The sequence below is a fragment of the Narcine bancroftii genome, chromosome 2 (genome assembly GCF_036971445.1).
Source record: "Narcine bancroftii isolate sNarBan1 chromosome 2, sNarBan1.hap1, whole genome shotgun sequence".
Lineage (NCBI taxonomy): Eukaryota > Metazoa > Chordata > Chondrichthyes > Torpediniformes > Narcinidae > Narcine > Narcine bancroftii.
The window spans coordinates 313,930,195-313,947,874 of record NC_091470.1 but is presented as its reverse complement, the minus strand read 5'-3'; the positions used below and the strand labels follow the sequence as shown (position 1 = coordinate 313,947,874).

Sequence of the window (17,680 nt, the reverse complement as noted above, 5' to 3'; positions counted from 1 at the left end):
AACCTTACACATGCCTCCTTTTTCTTTTGGACCAGGTTCATGAACTCTCTTGTCATCCAAAATTCTCTTACACGATGACATGATGCATGCAGGGAAACAAAAAAAAACATACAAGCGACCATTGGATAAATTCACCAAATCAAGCAGTCCAGTATTGACAAAAAATTGCAGTAATTCGCCAAACTATTTCTTGTGAAAACTGGAATTCAACAAATGAGGGAGTAAAAATTCTGACTGATTTTCAAAAATCCTCTTCCTCTAGTGTCTGACACAAAATAAAACTGATCACTTTTCCAAGGTAAGCCCCCACAGCTTCAATTAAATTCCTTGAACCAAGATGTTTCACCATATTCATAATTTTAACCAGATTATATTCTATACAAATGTGCCGCATTTATGACGAGATGCATGAAGCAACTCAAAGACCTACCTGTCTGAGAGCTTGCAATTGTAGTACTGCAAACACTGGATGAGACCGTGTCTATATTTGGAGAAGATGATGGAGAACTGATGATTGTAGCAACAGCCTTGGATGAAGGTAGTGCAGATAAATAACTGCTAGGCAACTGACGAGTCCGGCATTCTAATAAAATTTCAAAAGGAGTGAATATTATTTTTAGTTGTGTGCTAGACCTATTGCCATTTCATTAACATGCATTTGATATTATTGTAGCTGGACATAAAGTGAATAACATGGAGGGCATCTGCTGGAGTGACACTATAAATGAGAAAAGCATTCTGGGTGTTCCATTGAATGGATCACAAATAGTTAACATGCAGGCCCAATAACTCAAGAAGACAAAGGCATTTGGCCTTTATTGCAGATAGGTTTGACTTTAAGAATAATAAGGTATTTTTACAGTCATACAGGGAGGTGGCAAGGCTACAATGGAAATGTCCATAACTTTGATGCCTTACCTAAAACAAATGATAGAATTGGAGCCAACAATTCAAAGGGGATTTACCAAGCAAATCAGGGGTTGAAAGAGAGGCAAGACTGGGCCTGTATTTGTTGGGAGTTTTAGAAAAATGAGAAGGAATAAGCTTATTCAAACATATAAGGTCCTAAGAGGGCTTGACAGGGTAAATGTTGAGATGTTTCAATAGAAGAAGTGTCACACTAATGGGCACAAGAGTGAAGGGATGGTAATATAAGGGGAAGTAATTTAAAACTAAGGGACATAGACATTAATTTTTCTACTGATGGCTGCAAATTTCTGGAATTTTCCATCTCTAAGAAAGGTGGAGCCCAGATCTTTAGATAAATTTAACATTGGGAATGATAAATATTGGAAGAACGAAGAACTGAAGTTCATGGGGAACAGGCAGTGAAGCGGGGAATGAGGTCAGAAAAGATCAGCTGTGATTTTCTTGAATGTTGAAGCAGGCTTGAGCAATCCACTTTCTTTTTTTAAACTTTATATTTTTAAAAGAAAAGATAATACAATTAAAAAATACAAACCCCGTTGTTACAAAAATACATTAGTAAAATAGATAATCTTAAATTAGTAAATTAATAACCAACCCCAACCCCGATCCCCCAACACCCCAAACAAAAACCCCAAACTGTCCCTATTTCTACAAACTACTGGAGCCTTTTACAAAGATTAAAATACCATAATACAACATATATGAAAATTAATTTAAAAATAATTAAAATATCATAATTAACATATACTAAGACCCATATATTTTAAATATGGATCCCACATTTTAATTAAAAAATAACTATCATGTAATCTATATGTTATTTTTTTCCAAATAGATAAAAGATTTCAACTCATTATGCCACCTTAAAATACTAAGCTCTACATCATCTTTCCATTTTACTGCAATACATTTTCTCGCAACTCCTTGTAATGGATTATAAATATTTGGGAGAATTTTGGTAAGATTAGTGGGTTACATTCATACACACATTTTAAAACAGATCTTATTTGAAAGACAGAAGAATTCATCTTTAGTAACATTGCAGGATCTCTGGAGAATGTGATGCACATTTCACAAGTAGGTGCTAATTGAACTGACATCGTAAAATGAAAGACCATTGTTTTGGAGGAGACAAACTGGCTACAAGTACCTTTCTGCAAAGTGCTCACAAAAAGGTCACCTCTGGGTTTTGTTTATCTAAGACAACATCTTGACCAAGGAGAAGAACTTCTGTTGTTTGCTGAAGAAAGTGGGGGTTTTTGCAAGTGAGAGAGTCACATGGGCTTGCTGGCAGTCTTAGTTGGAGAGAGAGAGAGAGAGAGAGAGAGAGAGACAAGTTACTAAGCCCTCTCAGCCAGTTTGTGTGACACTGAAAGAGAGACTGAACAGTCATGGCTGAAACAAGCCAGGAAGAGCTGGTTGGAAACAGAAAGTTCCAAAGCAGTGGATGGCTGGAAGTGCTATCTGTCTGATGTTTCTCTTGGAAAAAGTGGAACAAAATGGAACTATGTGGTGGACTGAAAGAAAGAGGTTACCATCTGCAAAACCCTGATGGGGCAAGTTTCATCAGCGAGACCTTGAGGTGACTAATGGTAGTACTTCAGTTGTGAAAATCCTGGAACAACAATTCTCTCTCTGCAAACCCTACAAGAGCCTTCCTGAGCGGTAAACATTTACCTTTTGAGCACCAAAATCTGGTGAACTTTATACATGCTAAATTCTGTGCACAGGATAAGAATTGCCTGCATCCAGAGAACTTGGAAGAAGGAGAAAGATTGAACTGTGAACCAAAGAACTTTTCTTAAATTTACACACACATAACATACACGTGCGCTTAGAATTAGAAGGGGGTTAATTTGGGTTAGTTAAGTATAGAGATAAGTTAAAGTTTGATTCTGTTTTCATGTTTAAAGTTGATTAAAAATAACTTTTGTTTTAAAAACCACTTGTTTTGGTGAATGTCTATTGTTGCTGGGTTTTAGGGTCCTTTGGGCTTCTAAAAGGCCTGTTAAACGAATAAAGGCAATCTGAAATTTATCCAATTTTAAACCCCTTAAATCTATCATAAACCCTAATAAAAATAACAAAGGGTTAAACAATAATTGAATATTATACCAACGTTCTAAAAATTGTCTAACTTTTAACCAAAAATTTTGCACCTTTTCACATAGAAAAAAAGTCCCTTTTTATACTCCACTCCGGAAACTTAGATCTAAATCCCTAAAACCATATATTTTCAACTTCTCTGGTGTCAAATATAACTGATGTAAAAAATTATAATTAACTAAGTTACATCTTACATTAATCAACTTAGTTATCGCATTCTCGCATATCTTTAAACAATCATCCTCCAATATAGCAAGTTGTAAATCTTTTTCCCATTTACTTTTTATTCTAAAAACACCAAGTTTCTTCATCTTCTCTTGTAATAAACTATACATTTCTGAAATAAATCCTTTTTTCAAAGATTCTATAATTAATTTTTCAAATCTAGACAAATTGGAAAGTTTAATTTCTTTTCCAAAATTTTCTTTAAAAAAGCTCGTATGATAATAATCAATTATTGAATTCATTGAAATATGAAATTTTTCTTATAATTGATTAAAAGAAAGAAAGCCTCCTTTCTCAAAAAGATCCTCTACGCTTTGAATCCCATTCCTTTAAATAATAACTATCCATTGAAAATTGTATAATCCTATCTCTATATATAGGAGTCCAACCAGTAATTTTACCCTTAGATCCAATTATACAATCTCTCTTATACCAAATATCAATTAAATGGAACACTATAAGACTTCAAAAAACTTGGTCTCTACCTATATATAAAAGAATTTACATCACTTTCTGAAAGTTGACTGAATTCTACTCTAGCCCATATAGGAGTTTGCTCCCTATCTAACATTCGATTAATGAATTTCAATTGTGTTGCCTCATAATAATTTTCAAAATTAGGTAACTGATGACCTCCTAATGCATATTTCCAAGTCAATTTTTGTGATGAAACTCTAGATAGTTTACTCTTCCACAAAAATAAACGAATGACTGAATTTAATCCTTTAAAAAAAGATTTTGGTAAAAAAAACAAGGAATAGACTCCAGCTCCAATTTACCTTTTTTTTTGCATTTTATATAACACCTGCTTTGGCTTGGAAACTGTCTGTAGGCTGGATATCCAAAAACAAGAATTTGTAGCCGCACGCTACTCGAAGTAAAAAGTGTAGTCAGGTTTGTTGAGGTTGAAGTCTGACTTTTATACTGTTTGCATTCCCGCCGTTTTCTCCCATTTACTGACATCACCGCCCGCATAACAATAGCAGGTTTCCCGTGCATGGGTACATTCTTACGTGACAATACCTTCTTCCCTGTGCGCTGTCCCTATCTGTTGGCTGTGCAGTAGGGCCAGCATCATGTTGGGGATGCTGGCCCATACGCTGCCTTAGCCGCCAGTTTGCTTGCTTGCACCACTGCCACTGCGCGGTCTGCTGGCTCTCGATTGCACTCGCTGCCTGAAGTGCTGGCCCAATTGCCACCATGTTGTGCCGCTACATGCCCCGCCCCCCCCCCCCCCCACAAACCAGCAGTATTGTATTTGATGCCCAAAGGCAGTGTCTGAAGGCTTCAGTGGCCTGCCTCTCTTGCGTTGTGCTGGCAACTCGATTGGGAGTGCCGGGGTCCAGGTGAGCCAGCTTTAACCTGTCCATAGTGAAGACCTCCAGCTCAAACATGGCTCCGCGGTTGCATATGACCCTCCTACGGCCTCTGTAGTGGTAGACGGAATGGACCCCTGTGAATTAAAACATACTCACAGTCCTGCAAGTCTTTAGGTCCTCACTTGCCAGGTTGCCGACTCATTCCCATAGCCTGCGGAGAAGTACTGCTCTGTCCCCTTGTTGCCTGTCTGGAGATGGTGCGAATCCCCCGGGGGACCACCAGTGGAGCTCCATAGACAAGTTAAGGGGTGTTAAGGTCCTCCTTGGGCGCTGTGCGGTTCCTCAGTAGTGCCCATGGAAGCACTTCACCAGCCTATTTGATTGTGGGTGATAGGCTGGTGAGGTTGGACCATAAGTTGGAGGTGAATTGTCCAATGTAATGTGGGAGGATAAGCCTAACTGTGCCACCCAGGAGGAGATGAGGGCCCTGGCATATGAGGTCGTGGGGGTGACTGCCATCGGAACTGCTTCTGGCCACCTAATGAAATGGTCAACCATTGTGAACAGGTAGCGAAATGCCTGGGATACTTGTAAGGGCCCCACGATGTCCATGTGGTCGTGGTCAAACCTTTTCTCTGTGGGGTTGAAGTGCTGTGGTGGGATCTTGGTACGTCATTGTACCTGGCTGTTTGCCACTGCGTGCACGCCTTCGCCCACCTGCTGACCTGTTTCCAGGGACCATGCCACACATATTTTCTGGCCACCAGTCAGATTGTGGTCCGGATGGATGGGTGAGCCATCTCCAACCAGCTGGAACGGTATGTCTGGCCTGTCCAGTGGCCACGTTGCACAGGAGGGTGGTGTTACCTGTGCTGACTGGGATGTCCTGGAGCTACAGTCCCAATATGGCTGTCCTGTACTGGGGTATCTCCATTTTGTATTGCTGCGTCTTTGCTAGCGTCACGAAATCCACTCCCTTCGATGGATCGTGGATGTTCTGCCTGGATAGTGCGTCCGCCACCATGTTGTCCTTGCCTGAGACGTGTCGTATGTCTGTGGTGTACTCAGAGATGTATGACAGATGATGCTGTTGGTGAGCTGACCAGGGGTCCAAGATTTTTGCCAGTGCGAAGGTCAGGGGTTTGTGGTCGGTAAAGGCTGTATATGTCCTGCCCTCTAGCATGTACCGGAAGTGGCGGATGGCCAAGTACAACGCCAGTAGCTCTCTGTTGAAAGTGCTGTACTTCATTTCTGGAGACCACAGATGTTCGCTGGAGAAAGGCAGCAGTTGCCAACTTCCTTCGATCTGCTGCTCCAGAACACTGCTGATCGCCATTCCATCAGGGCTGTTGGAGCGTCTGCCCTGGGGTGTGCCTAAAAAGCGGCACCCGCTTAGGCTTCCTTGGCCTTCATGAAAGCCTCTGCCAACTCTTTGTCCCATGTTACGTCTTTGGCTTTGCCCGCCATCCGGGCGAACAAAGGTCGCAAAATTCTGGCAGCTGAGGGGATGAACCTGTTATAAAAGTTGATCATCCCCACAAACTCTTGTAGTCTCTGGTTGTGCTGGGCCAGAAACTTCCAGATAGCCTCCACCTTGCTGGGTAGTAGTGTGGCCCCTTCCTTGGTTATCCTATGGCCAAGCAAGTTGATGGACTCCAACCTGAACTGGCATATGGCTGGATTAATGGTCAGTCCAAACTCGCTCAGCTGGGTGTAAGAGGTTGCTAAGATGTACCAAGTGTTCTTTCTGGTCTTTGCTCACCATGAGGATGTCATCTAGGTAGACGAAGGTGCCATCCAGGTCTTGGCCCACTGCATCCAACAGCCACTGGAAAGTTTGCGCAGCTTTCTGCAACCCAAATGGCATGTGCAAGAATTCAAACAAGCCGAATGGGGTGATGGCGGCTAAATTGGGGATGTCATCAGGGTGAACGGGGATCTGATAGTAACCCCGCACGAGGTCCACTTTCGAGAAGATATTTGCCCCATGCAGGTTGGCCACAAAGTCTTGGATGTGTGGCACGGGGTAATGATCTGGCATTGTGGCCTCGTTGAAAAGGCGGTAGTCGCCATATGGACTCCAACCCCCAGTGACCTTGGGCACCATATGCAAGGGAGAAGCCCATGGGCTGTCTGACAGCTGTACTATGCCATGCTCTTCCAGCTTCTTGAACTCCTCCTTTGTGAGTTGAAGCTTTTCCGGGGGGAATTGTCCAGCTCGTGCATGGTGCGGTGGGCCTTGGGTGTGATGCTGAACTCTGTGCCAGGGCATCTCTGTGGTGAACTGGGGGTTAAGAACTCCTGGGAACTCTACCAGGATCTTGGTGTACTTGTCAATGGGTTGCTGCATTGAGTCCAAGTAGGGAGCCGGGAGCCTGGCATCCTTGAGAGGGAAAGTCTGTGCATGGACCAGTCTCTGACCCTTCAGGTTCACCAGCAGGCTGTGGGCATACAGAAAGTCTGCCCTGAGGAGCGGCTGTTCTACTGCTGCCAACGTGAACACCCACGAGAAGATGCTGCCTCCACTGCAGTTGGACCTTGCATGTGCCACAAGTCCTGAACATGCTGCTGTTGGCAGCCTTCAGTGTGGGGACCACTTGCCTGATTGCTGCCATGGATTGCCACTACAAATTGTTATCAATCAGATGTGTGAAAATCACCATTGGATATACACTGTTAAATGAGCTTTGAACTCATTATCCAAATATTGGGATAATTTTGCCAACCTCAGATCTCGAGTTAGTAATTGGCAATCCTGCTTTGTTTCCAGTCAACCTCCTGCACTTTGAATCAACCCAAGGGACTTTGATCCCACCCAACACAGACTAAATTGCCTGATCTCTGCCACCTCGGAGGTTTCCAGTGTTTTTTTGTCGTCACAAATAGCATTGCCCAATTTCTTGTGTATTCTCTAAATACAAGAAGAATTTTCTTGTCAATACTTTTAAAACGTATTGTCCAAAATCTACCATGTTTTCCATTCCAAAAGATGCACATTTTGAACTGTGGCTTGCAGACCAAAAGTGAAAAATGAATTCAAATTTGAAAATTGAATCCCAAGATATGAGCAAAAATGTTCACAATTTGCCTGTTAAGAAGTTTCCCTTTAACCATTTATTGTTCTCTTTTTTTGAATCCTGACCAACACCATCATTCCCTCACTGCTGGTAAACAAGCTTCAAATGCTGGGCCATTACAACCTTCTTTCAACTGAATCCTTGACTTAATAGTCAGTACAAAATGAAAACAACATTTCCTCCTCACTGACTATCAACACAGATGCACCTCAAGGATGCGTGCTTAGCTTACTGCTCTGTTCACTACATACCCATGACTGTGTGGCCAGGCACAATTCCAATGCCATCTACAAATTTACCGATGATGCCACAATTGTCAGCAGAATGACAGATGGCAATGAGGGATCATATAGGAGGGAGATAGATCAACTCGTTGAGTGGTGTCACACCAACAACTTCACACACAATGTTGGCAAAACTAAGGAGATGATTGTGGACTTCATGAAGAAATCAGGCAAACACGAACCAGTCCTTATTGAGGGATCAGCAGTGGAAAGGGTCAAGAACTTCAAATTCCTGGGTGTCAACATCTTCAAGGATGCAATCATGAAGAAGGCTCACCAGTGGCTATATTATGTCACAGAAGACTCTCAAAAAGTTCTACAGGTGTACTGTGAGAGCATTCCAGCTGGTGACATCACTGTTTGGTATGGAGATGCCAATGCTCAGGACAGGAAAAAAAAACTCCAGAGAGCTGTTAAATCATGGGCACCAGTCTTCACCCCCTCGAGGACATCTACAAGAGACGGTGCCTTAAGAAAGCAACCTTTATCCTCAAGGATCCCCACCGCCTAGGTCATGCCCGCTTCACTCTGCTACCATTGGGAATAAGGTACGAGAGCCTCAAGATGAGCGCTCAGGGGCACAGTGTGAAAGAATATAATGCATTAAAGAAAGGGAGTTTCTGTTGTTGGGTGTAGGCTATTGGAGACTTGCTAATCTTGCAGATGAAGAACCAGAATTAAGAAATATATGAACAAGATTGCACAAATACCAGGTTGCATGGCATGACTGAAAATTAAGCCACAAGACCATGGTGCAATCTGACAAAGATAGCTTGAGCAGACCAGAGCAAGATTAGCATATCAAAAGTTGATAAAGCTGCATGACAAAGATGTTACAAAAACAAGAATAACCAGCTGCAAGATAAAGAACAACCAGCTTGAAGAAATACGCATCTAAAGTACTACATAAGATTAACTAAAACACTGTATGACTTGAGTAAGGCTCAGTGCAAGGAACGAGTGACACTTTGTATCCCTTTCTCTCGCTAGCATAATACAATAAAGTTGGTTGTATGCTCATTGGTCTTGCTGTTGTTTTATTGCAGCACATGTCAACTTTAAAATTAGCATAGTCTGCAGGATCTTGCTGGGACACCTGAGTTACTTTCGACTGAGTAAGCAGCAGATGGCATTTGGGAAACTGGAGAGGGAGAAATTGGCCTATCAGGATCTAACAGACCACCCAATCGATGGAGCAACATGGTTTGTAGATGGTTCCACTTTGGTAGACAAGAAAGGAGAATGGCAATTTGTAGATGCCATAGTACAGGACCTTTACACTGCAAATGAAGCTGCTGTCTTCCAGCAACCCTTATCTGCTCAGCAGGCTGAATTGTTCACTTTGTCTCATGGATGCATCAAAGGAAGAGGCCTTTTCCTTAACATTTACACTGATTCATTTGATGCTTTTGGGGTAGCCCATGATTTTGGTATTCTGTGGCAACACTGGAGTTTCCTTCCCAAAAGAATGCCTCGTATGTATAAAATTTGTTAGATGGCCTTTCCCAGCCACTCATTTGGTATCATAAAGTGTGAAGCACATACCAAGGCACAGGAGCCAATATCGCAGGGTAACACACATGTTGATGCCACTGCACTTACAGTGGCGACCAATACTCCCTTTATTGTCTATTCATACGAAAATAGGCAAATACTTACCAGACATGGGCAGTGTACAAAAGTTACAGGGGGATGTCCCTGCAAAACAGATTGAACTATGGAAACAGCAGGGTGCACCATACATCATGATGCTTGGTTATGGACTAACCCACTATAAACGGTTATCACGTAATGATAAAGAAGTGAATGTGAAAGAATATAGTGCATTAAGGGAAGGCGGTTTCTGTTGTTGGGTGTAGGCTATTGGAGATTTGCTAGTCTTGCAGATGAAGAACCATGATTAAGAAATATATGAGCAAGGTTGCACAAATAACAAGTCACATGATATGACTGAAAACAAAGCCACAAGACCATGGCGTGACCAGACAAAGAAAGCTTAACCAGACCTGAGCAATATTAGTGTTTAAAAAGTTGAATTTCGTGACTTGTTCATGAAAATAAATTCTGATTCTGATCTTTTAAATAATGATGCCCATGGACCAAGATTTGTGAATAGGAAATGGAAGGCATTATTTACTGTTGCTTCTATCATTTTATCCTCAGAAGAATTTTTAAGTTTAGACATACAGCAAGGTAACAGGCCATTTCAGGCCATGAGCCCATGGTGCCCAATTACGCCCAATTAGCCTACACCCCAGTACGTTTTTAATGGTGGGAGGAGACTCAAGCCCCCAGTGAAAACCCATGCAGACAAAGGGAGAAGATACAAACTCCTTACAGACAGTGTGGGATTTGAACCCCAGTTGCTGGCACTGTAAGGCATTGCGCTAACCTCTAGGCTAACCGTGCTATCCTGACGTGTACTTCTTCATCAAAGCCTGAAACTGGATGGGAATTCAGCCAGGAACTTTTACATCAGAATTTCTAGTCCTGCAGAGACTATGCTTTCCTTAACTCAGAAATTTCAGGTTATATTTGAGCATTCAGATTTGTTATACTTAAGATATTATAAAAAAAACTTTCACAACTACAATCAGATTCCATATTTAAGCACTTATTCCATTGTTAAAATGCAAGCTTCCCTACAAGTTCTGCCAAATTCACTACTCAAGACTCAAGTCACTAGAATGAATGCCAGATGAATCTAAGTGGCAAAAAGCTTGACTCCTTACATTATGTCATGAGTGTTATGTTTACCGCGCGTTACGAGCAGCATGGCAATGAACCTGACAGTGTTTAATTTTAAAACACTAATTTTATTTCTAACTTTTAAACAATAGCCTCAACTTTTAAACTATCCTTAACACTATATCTATTGTGTGTGTGTGTGTGTGTGTGTGTGTGTGTGTGTGTGTGTGTGTGTGTGTGTGTGTGTGTGTTATACCCAGACCATAAGCGTAGGTCTTTGAAATTTGACGCCCAGAATTAATGATGAACTGATGGGAAGACTGGAGTTGTGGCTCCTACAGACTAACAAATTCTTTTTGCATTGCCTTTGAAGAAATGTTCATCCACACGAGGTCCAGCTCCTTTTGTAGGCAAAACTTCAACTGGGCGGACTCCATGAATCTTCCAAGACCCTGTAACTTGATTGCTAGTCAGAATCAAAATGAAGCACTTTGCTTCCCAAAAAGATCATCCTGACACAGGTCAATCCACCAAAAATGCCCATTTTTTGCCCTAGATTTCACAAAAAAATAGCTGGCCACAAGCTGCTTTCATAGAGCTGTTTCTTCTGCAGCCGTCAGAATGGTTCTCATTTTGCAAAATGTCTTTGCAAATGTACCGAATTCTGGAACAGACTGTGACAAACTTTCCCTCAGTTCTTCCAAAGTATTGAATTATGGCTGGGCTGTGACTTGTGTTGTGATTGGTGCTTGTGTGAAATGTTAAATGTTAATTGTGACCATTCAGTCCCTCCTGTTTATACTAACCCTGACAGTGATAATCCCATTTTACTAAACTGGGAGCTCATAATATGAGGAATTATAGAGTTAAGCTCAAACCTAAAATGATGACACACTACCAACATGGATGCAAAGTGATCACACATATATTAAGGCAAGTGCCCCCAGAATTATACAATATTCTCCATTTGCCTTTGCTCTCTGGGTTCCCTCTGGTGATGCTTTACACTTGAGATAATTAAAACAAAACACTTTTTCTTTCCATTTATGCAGAAAGGCTGTGAACAAATGTCAATTTCAACTTTACACTTGTAAGCAAAGAAAGAAAGAATTGAAAGAGCCGCCCATGCAATATTTTGGGCAAGAATTCAAAATCCTATGCGAGATTTTTGAAACTTAGCAACTTCACAGATGAAATCTTTGTGGACAAACTTGCAAGGCATAAAAGAGAAAAAAAAACTGTCTGCTCACATATGAATTTTTATTATAAAAATTTATTGATGATTGCTGGCAACTTAATTATTTTGTTCGTAAATTAAAATGTTACTTATTCATTATTTTTCTTAAATCACTAGATTTAATATCTAATCACATTCAAAATATTAAAAGGTACCAAAGGAAAATAATCCGAAAATTGTTGATTTTTATAGAGCTCAAGAGTTTCTCTATAGAGTTCAATTACCTTTCCAGCAAATTAATGGTCCCTTTGAGAAAACACCTTGCGAGTTTTTGACAAGGTAATATTTTAAGTGCTTCTGCTTCTTCGGTTGGGTTGTCAGTTTTAAGTTGATGTGATTCGAAAACTCGGTGAAGTACCGGAATCCTTTCTCCCCACAGCCAATGCAGTTTCCTGAGAAACCTGTAGTCATAGCAACAGGATCAAGAGCAGAAGGTGATGATGATAAATCATTTGGATTCACTCATACTTCTCAAAGAAGTACATTGTTTCTTTTGAAGCATTTCAGTGGAACAGATATTTTCTCTGTAAACTCTGTTGACTCCACGTAAATATACATACATCTGGTAGCGTGCATGTGGTTAACAAGCATTTTTTTTTAAATGGTTAGTTTCCATGATCAAATATGGAAAGCTCCCCTGCGGAAAATAAATAGGGAGACTGTTCCTTAGAGACTGGGTTATTACAGGCAGTGGCAGATTAACCATTAGGTTAAGCCTAGGGTCCCAGAAGGGAGCAGGGCTTCACAGGAGCAGGGACCTCGGGCTCCCAGCAGGAGCAGGGTCCTCAGACTCCCCTTCCAAGAATATCCATTTGACATGGGATATAAAAATGCACACTTTCTAAAGGGCATACATACCAAAATGATGTGTGATTAAGTTTACAATCAAAATTAAACTATCTCTAATGCTATTACATATGGGTAGCAGCAGCAGAAATTTAAGCTGAGGGGGAATAAAGGATTAAACACAGAAACTGGAAATCTGGTGTCCCGTGATTCCTCATTCCATTTAATTTCACATAAACAGGATGTGTATTAAACCTTGAAAATGATACTTTATTAATAAATTTGTCTCATGGAAGATACAACTCCTATTATGATCTCAGGATGTATTCTGCGGCCAATAAAATATCCTTGAAGTGGCATTACTGCTATAACATTGTTGTTCAACTGAACCACAGAAAGGTCAGGTCAAGTTCATTCAAGTTCTGAGCACTTGTTTAATGACTTTGAAATACTACTTATTGCCAGTCAACCTCTGTCTGTGTAAATTAACTATCACAAATATGGGACTTCATTTTGAATTGTTGAAGGTTTTTTTTAATCCTGAACTTTCCTGCTTATCTCTTTCATAATCCAATTACATATTTCTTCCATTTGATTTGTCTTTCAGTGCTTGACTTAACATTGAATTCAGTGGGTCTGACATATTCTTACAAAGTCTGACATATCCAGACTTGGCACGATGGCGTAGGAAGAAGACATGTGGAACCACCTCTCCCCAGCTGAATAATTAATGCCTGAATTATAAAGACATTCAGCACTCTTAAAACTTTTTCTGAAGTAGTTTAAACTTTGTATAAAGTCTGACATATCCATAAACAAATCAATCCTCACGAAATGAAAACTGTCCTTCAAATCAATTGATCAAGGAGATGCTCAGTTGCTTGACACATTTCCAAGGTTTCTGATGCCCAATATGGGAAGACATATCATGTTCACCTTGCATTCTCACTTCACAATAAATGGCCAACAGCAAGATGATCAGGATTTATTTAACTAAAATGCACAATGACAGAAATCTAATTAAACAGCATCAATGCTCAGATGGCATCCTATTGCAAGGCAAAAATAGTGTCTAGTTCTTCCTCCACCCCCCCTCCCCCAATTCAGACAAAGTCCTCTAGGGGAAAACCTATTGCTCCTTAGTCAAAACAATGTGGCAGATTTTAAAATCCATTTTCTGGAGCTCCTACCATCAGAAAGAAATGACTTCAATCCACTAACGTCTAACTTAAATCCAAAGATTTTATTTATTTTATTTTCATCTGCCAAAGACCCATAAGAACTCCAGGTAATCAGTTCTAAAGATTGACACTGAAACTCAGCAACAAGGAACTAGATATCAAAAACGCTGTTCAGATTAAATAACTCAAATCTTCATCCTCTCCATTATATTATTAAAAAAAGTACAAATATCTGGTGTAGTATAGTGGAACAATGTACCGGGTCAATTTCATTAAACCAGGAAGAAAGATGAGAGAGTGGTGGGATGGCAGGAGAAGAGGGTAGGGTTGGCGGGGGGGAGGAAACAAAATATTTTTTTCAGACTTTAAAGGACATAATAATATGGACAGAGTCTGAGTGGAATTTAGTTCTAAATAAATTTTAAAAGATGCCAAGGTACTGGAGAATTGGAGGTCAGCTAATGTTGTTCAGTTGCTTAATAAAGGGTCTAATCCATGGAATTATAGGATGTTGATCCTGACATCAGCAATGGATACATTATTGGAAGGTATCCTGTATACCCGATATACAAGTACCGGTATACCTGTTTTACGAATACTCGCTTTATGAAAACTTGCTTTTACAAAGAAACCTGTGTTTGCTTTTATGAAAGGATTTAAATGGGCTTTCGCTTTTACGAAAATAGACTTCAATAGAAGTGAATGGGTCTTTGCTTTATTCCACTTCAGTTTCATAGGAATCCTCTACTTTCGTAAAGCAGGGTATACCTGTACTTGGATAGCCAGAAACTGATTAGGATTAGCCAACATGGCTTTGAGTATGGTAGGTTACATCTTATCAATCTTACAGAATTTTTTGAGGGGGTTAACGAGAAAGTTGATGAAGGAAAGGCCATGGATTTTAGTAAGGCCTTCAACAAGGTCCCGTATGGAAGGTTGGTCAAGAAGGTTCAGCTGCTTGGCATTGAGGATGAGTAGTAAATGGGATTAAACATTGGCTTTGTGGACGAAGCCAGAGAATAATAAGAGTAAGCCATTCTGACTAGAGGCCTATGTCCTGGTATGCCTCAGGATCAGTAGTGGGTCCATTATTGTTCGTCATCTGCATCAACTATTTGGATGATAAGGTGGTAAATTGGATCAGCAAATTTGTAGGTGTAGTGGAAAATGAAGATGGCTCTCAAAACTTGCAGTGAGATCTGTACCATCTGGAAAAATGAGTGTAAAATGGCAGGTGGGTTTCAATGTGGACATGTGAGCTGTTGCACTTTGGGAGAAAAAAATAATGTTAAACTTACAGATAAACGGTAGGGCACTGCGAGTGTGGCAAAGAAGAGTGACCTTGGAATACAGATATTAAACTGCTTGAAAGTAGGGTTGCAGGTAGAAGGGGTTCTAAAGAAAGCTTTTGGCATGGTGGCCTTCATAAATCAAAGTGATGTAACGATGAAATTGTATAACACATTGGTGAAGCCAAATTTGAAGTATTGTGTACAGTTTATGTAACCAACCTGCAGAGAAAATTTACAAGTACATTGTCAGGACTTGTGAAGCTGAGTTATAGGAGAAGGTTACATAGTTTAGGAATGAGGTGAGATTTGATAGAAGAATACCAGATTATAAAAGGGTACAGATAGGGTAAAGGCAAACAGGCTTTTTTTCAGTGAGGTTGAGTGAGATAAGAACTAGAGGGTATGAAAGTGAAAGGTGAGATGTTTAAGGGAATATTAGGGATAATTCTTCACTCAGAGAATGGTGAAAGTGTGGAACGAGGTGCCAAAAAAGGTGGTAGATGCCAGTTCAATTTCAATATTTAACAGAAGATTGGGTTGGTACATGGGTAGGAGGGGTATGGAGATCTATGGTCCGGGTGCAGGTTAATGGGACCAGGTACAATAAATAATTTGGCACAAACTAGATGTACATATGTAGTATTCAATGGTTTTAAATACAGCAGTCCCTAGGTTACGAACAAGTTCCATTACCTGGGTCTTCCATAAGCCAAATTTGTACGCAAGGCAGAACAGGTACTTACGGTTCTTATCTAGCATTCATGAAATAACATTATGCACATGCGCGAACTGGGGAACAGCCCATACGTAAATACGTGTTGTTCGTAACCCAGGGACTGCCTGTAAATGCAGACTGCTACGTTATCACCTCTTTTGTGCATCTTTATAAAGATGCAAATACACAATGTTCAGACAGAGAGGAAAAAACTGAAGCACATTGTCACGTTAACTGATAATCTATTGTGGAAAAACAAGACATTTCTTACCTAAAAGTGCATTCTTTCCATTGTCATCTGGCAGGAATCGCTTATCTACTGCACAAATCAAAATGTGCTCAGAAAGGTTTGGAGACTTGGCCCCAACCAGCACAAAACCAGGTGGAATGTCAATTTGTTCTGTGGAGAGTGATACCAAGCGCAGGTCTTTGCCGGCCTGGCAGAAACCTAAGTCAAAACATCAAAATGAATAGATGTGTTAACTTGGACAATACTGCAAAATAAAATTAACATAGGCTGCTCACCAACAAATTTCAGATTCAGATTTCAGATTTATTGAAACATTGCATACAACCCTAAGATTCTTTTGCCTGTGGGTGAGGCAGAATTACTACTTATTGGCAAGACAAAAAAAGCTGTACTCAACATATGTAAACAAATAAAAATAATGCAAACAAGCAGACGGTGCAATACAGAGAGAAGAAATAAATCAATAAAGTGTAAGAGTCCTTAAATGAGTCTCTGAGTTTGTTGTTGAGGAGTCTGATAGTGGAAGGGTAGCAGCTGTTCCTGGTGCTGTGAATCTTGTAGCACCTATACCTTTTTCCTGATGGTAGCAGTGAGAATAAGCATGTGCTGGATGATATGGATCCTTGATGATTGCTGCTGGTATCTGACATCAGCATTCCCTGTAGATATTCTAGATGTTAGAGAGAGTTTTGCCTGTGATATCCTGGACTGTGTCCACTATCCTTCACAAGGCTTTACACTCAAGGGTATTGGTATTGGTGCCCCCATATCAGACCATGATGCAGCCAGTCAGCACTCTTTCCGCCACACACTTGTAGAAGTTTGCCAGGGTTTCGTATGTTATACCAAACCTTCGCAAACTCCTAAGGAAGAAGAGGTGCTAATGTGCTTTCTTCATGATGCCATTAGTGTGCTTGGACCAGGAAAGATCTTCTGAGGTAGTGACTCCCAAGAACTGATCCATCTCCCCAATGATCACTGGATCATACAACTCCAGTTTTCCCTTCCTGAAGTCAACACGGTTGGCACGGAGCCAGCACGGTTGGGGTAGAGGTTAGCGCAACACCTTTACAGCACCAAAGATCAGGACTGAGGCTCGAATCCCATGCTGTCTGTAAGGAGTTTGCAAGTTCTCCCCATGTCTGCATGGGTTTTCCCTGTGGGCTCTAGTTTCCTCTCAATGTTTGAAACATACTGGGGTAGAGATTAATTGGGCACAAACTCATGGGATGAAATGGCCTGTTACCGTGCTGTATGTCTAAAATTAAAAATCATCTCCTTGGTTTTAGTGTCATTGATTGTGAGGTTGTTGTTGGTGCACCATTCAGCCAAGATTTCAATTCCCCTCTTGCATGCTAACTCATTGCCAATTTTTATACAACCCACTTCCATGGTATTATCAGTGAATCTGTAGATGGTGTTGTAGTCATACTGAGCTATGCAGTCATAGGTGTAAAATGAGTAGAGAGGGGGTTAAGAACACAGCCCTGATGGTCTGGAAGTGAGGAAATCCAGGATACAATTCCACGGTGGGTGTTGAAGTCTTGGAGTTTGTTGAGGGGATGATGGTGTTAAATGCCAAATTCTAGT

The 17,680-nt window shown here is 40.7% G+C and overlaps 1 protein-coding gene across 11 annotated transcripts in view; it reads right to left on the bottom strand.

Annotated features, from left to right (window-relative positions):
• The window catches only part of greb1l (GREB1 like retinoic acid receptor coactivator), a 295,802-nt gene that overhangs the window by 124,149 nt on the left and 153,973 nt on the right, over nucleotides 1-17,680 (bottom strand). For all 11 annotated transcript variants that reach the window (XM_069921708.1, XM_069921709.1, XM_069921699.1 and 8 more), the window contains 3 exons: nucleotides 16,112-16,288; nucleotides 12,091-12,267; nucleotides 431-583 (listed from right to left, as the gene is read on the bottom strand). In XM_069921708.1, coding sequence (XP_069777809.1) covers nucleotides 431-583; nucleotides 12,091-12,267; nucleotides 16,112-16,288 — 507 coding nt within the window. The remainder of the gene's footprint in view (nucleotides 1-430; nucleotides 584-12,090; nucleotides 12,268-16,111; nucleotides 16,289-17,680) is intronic.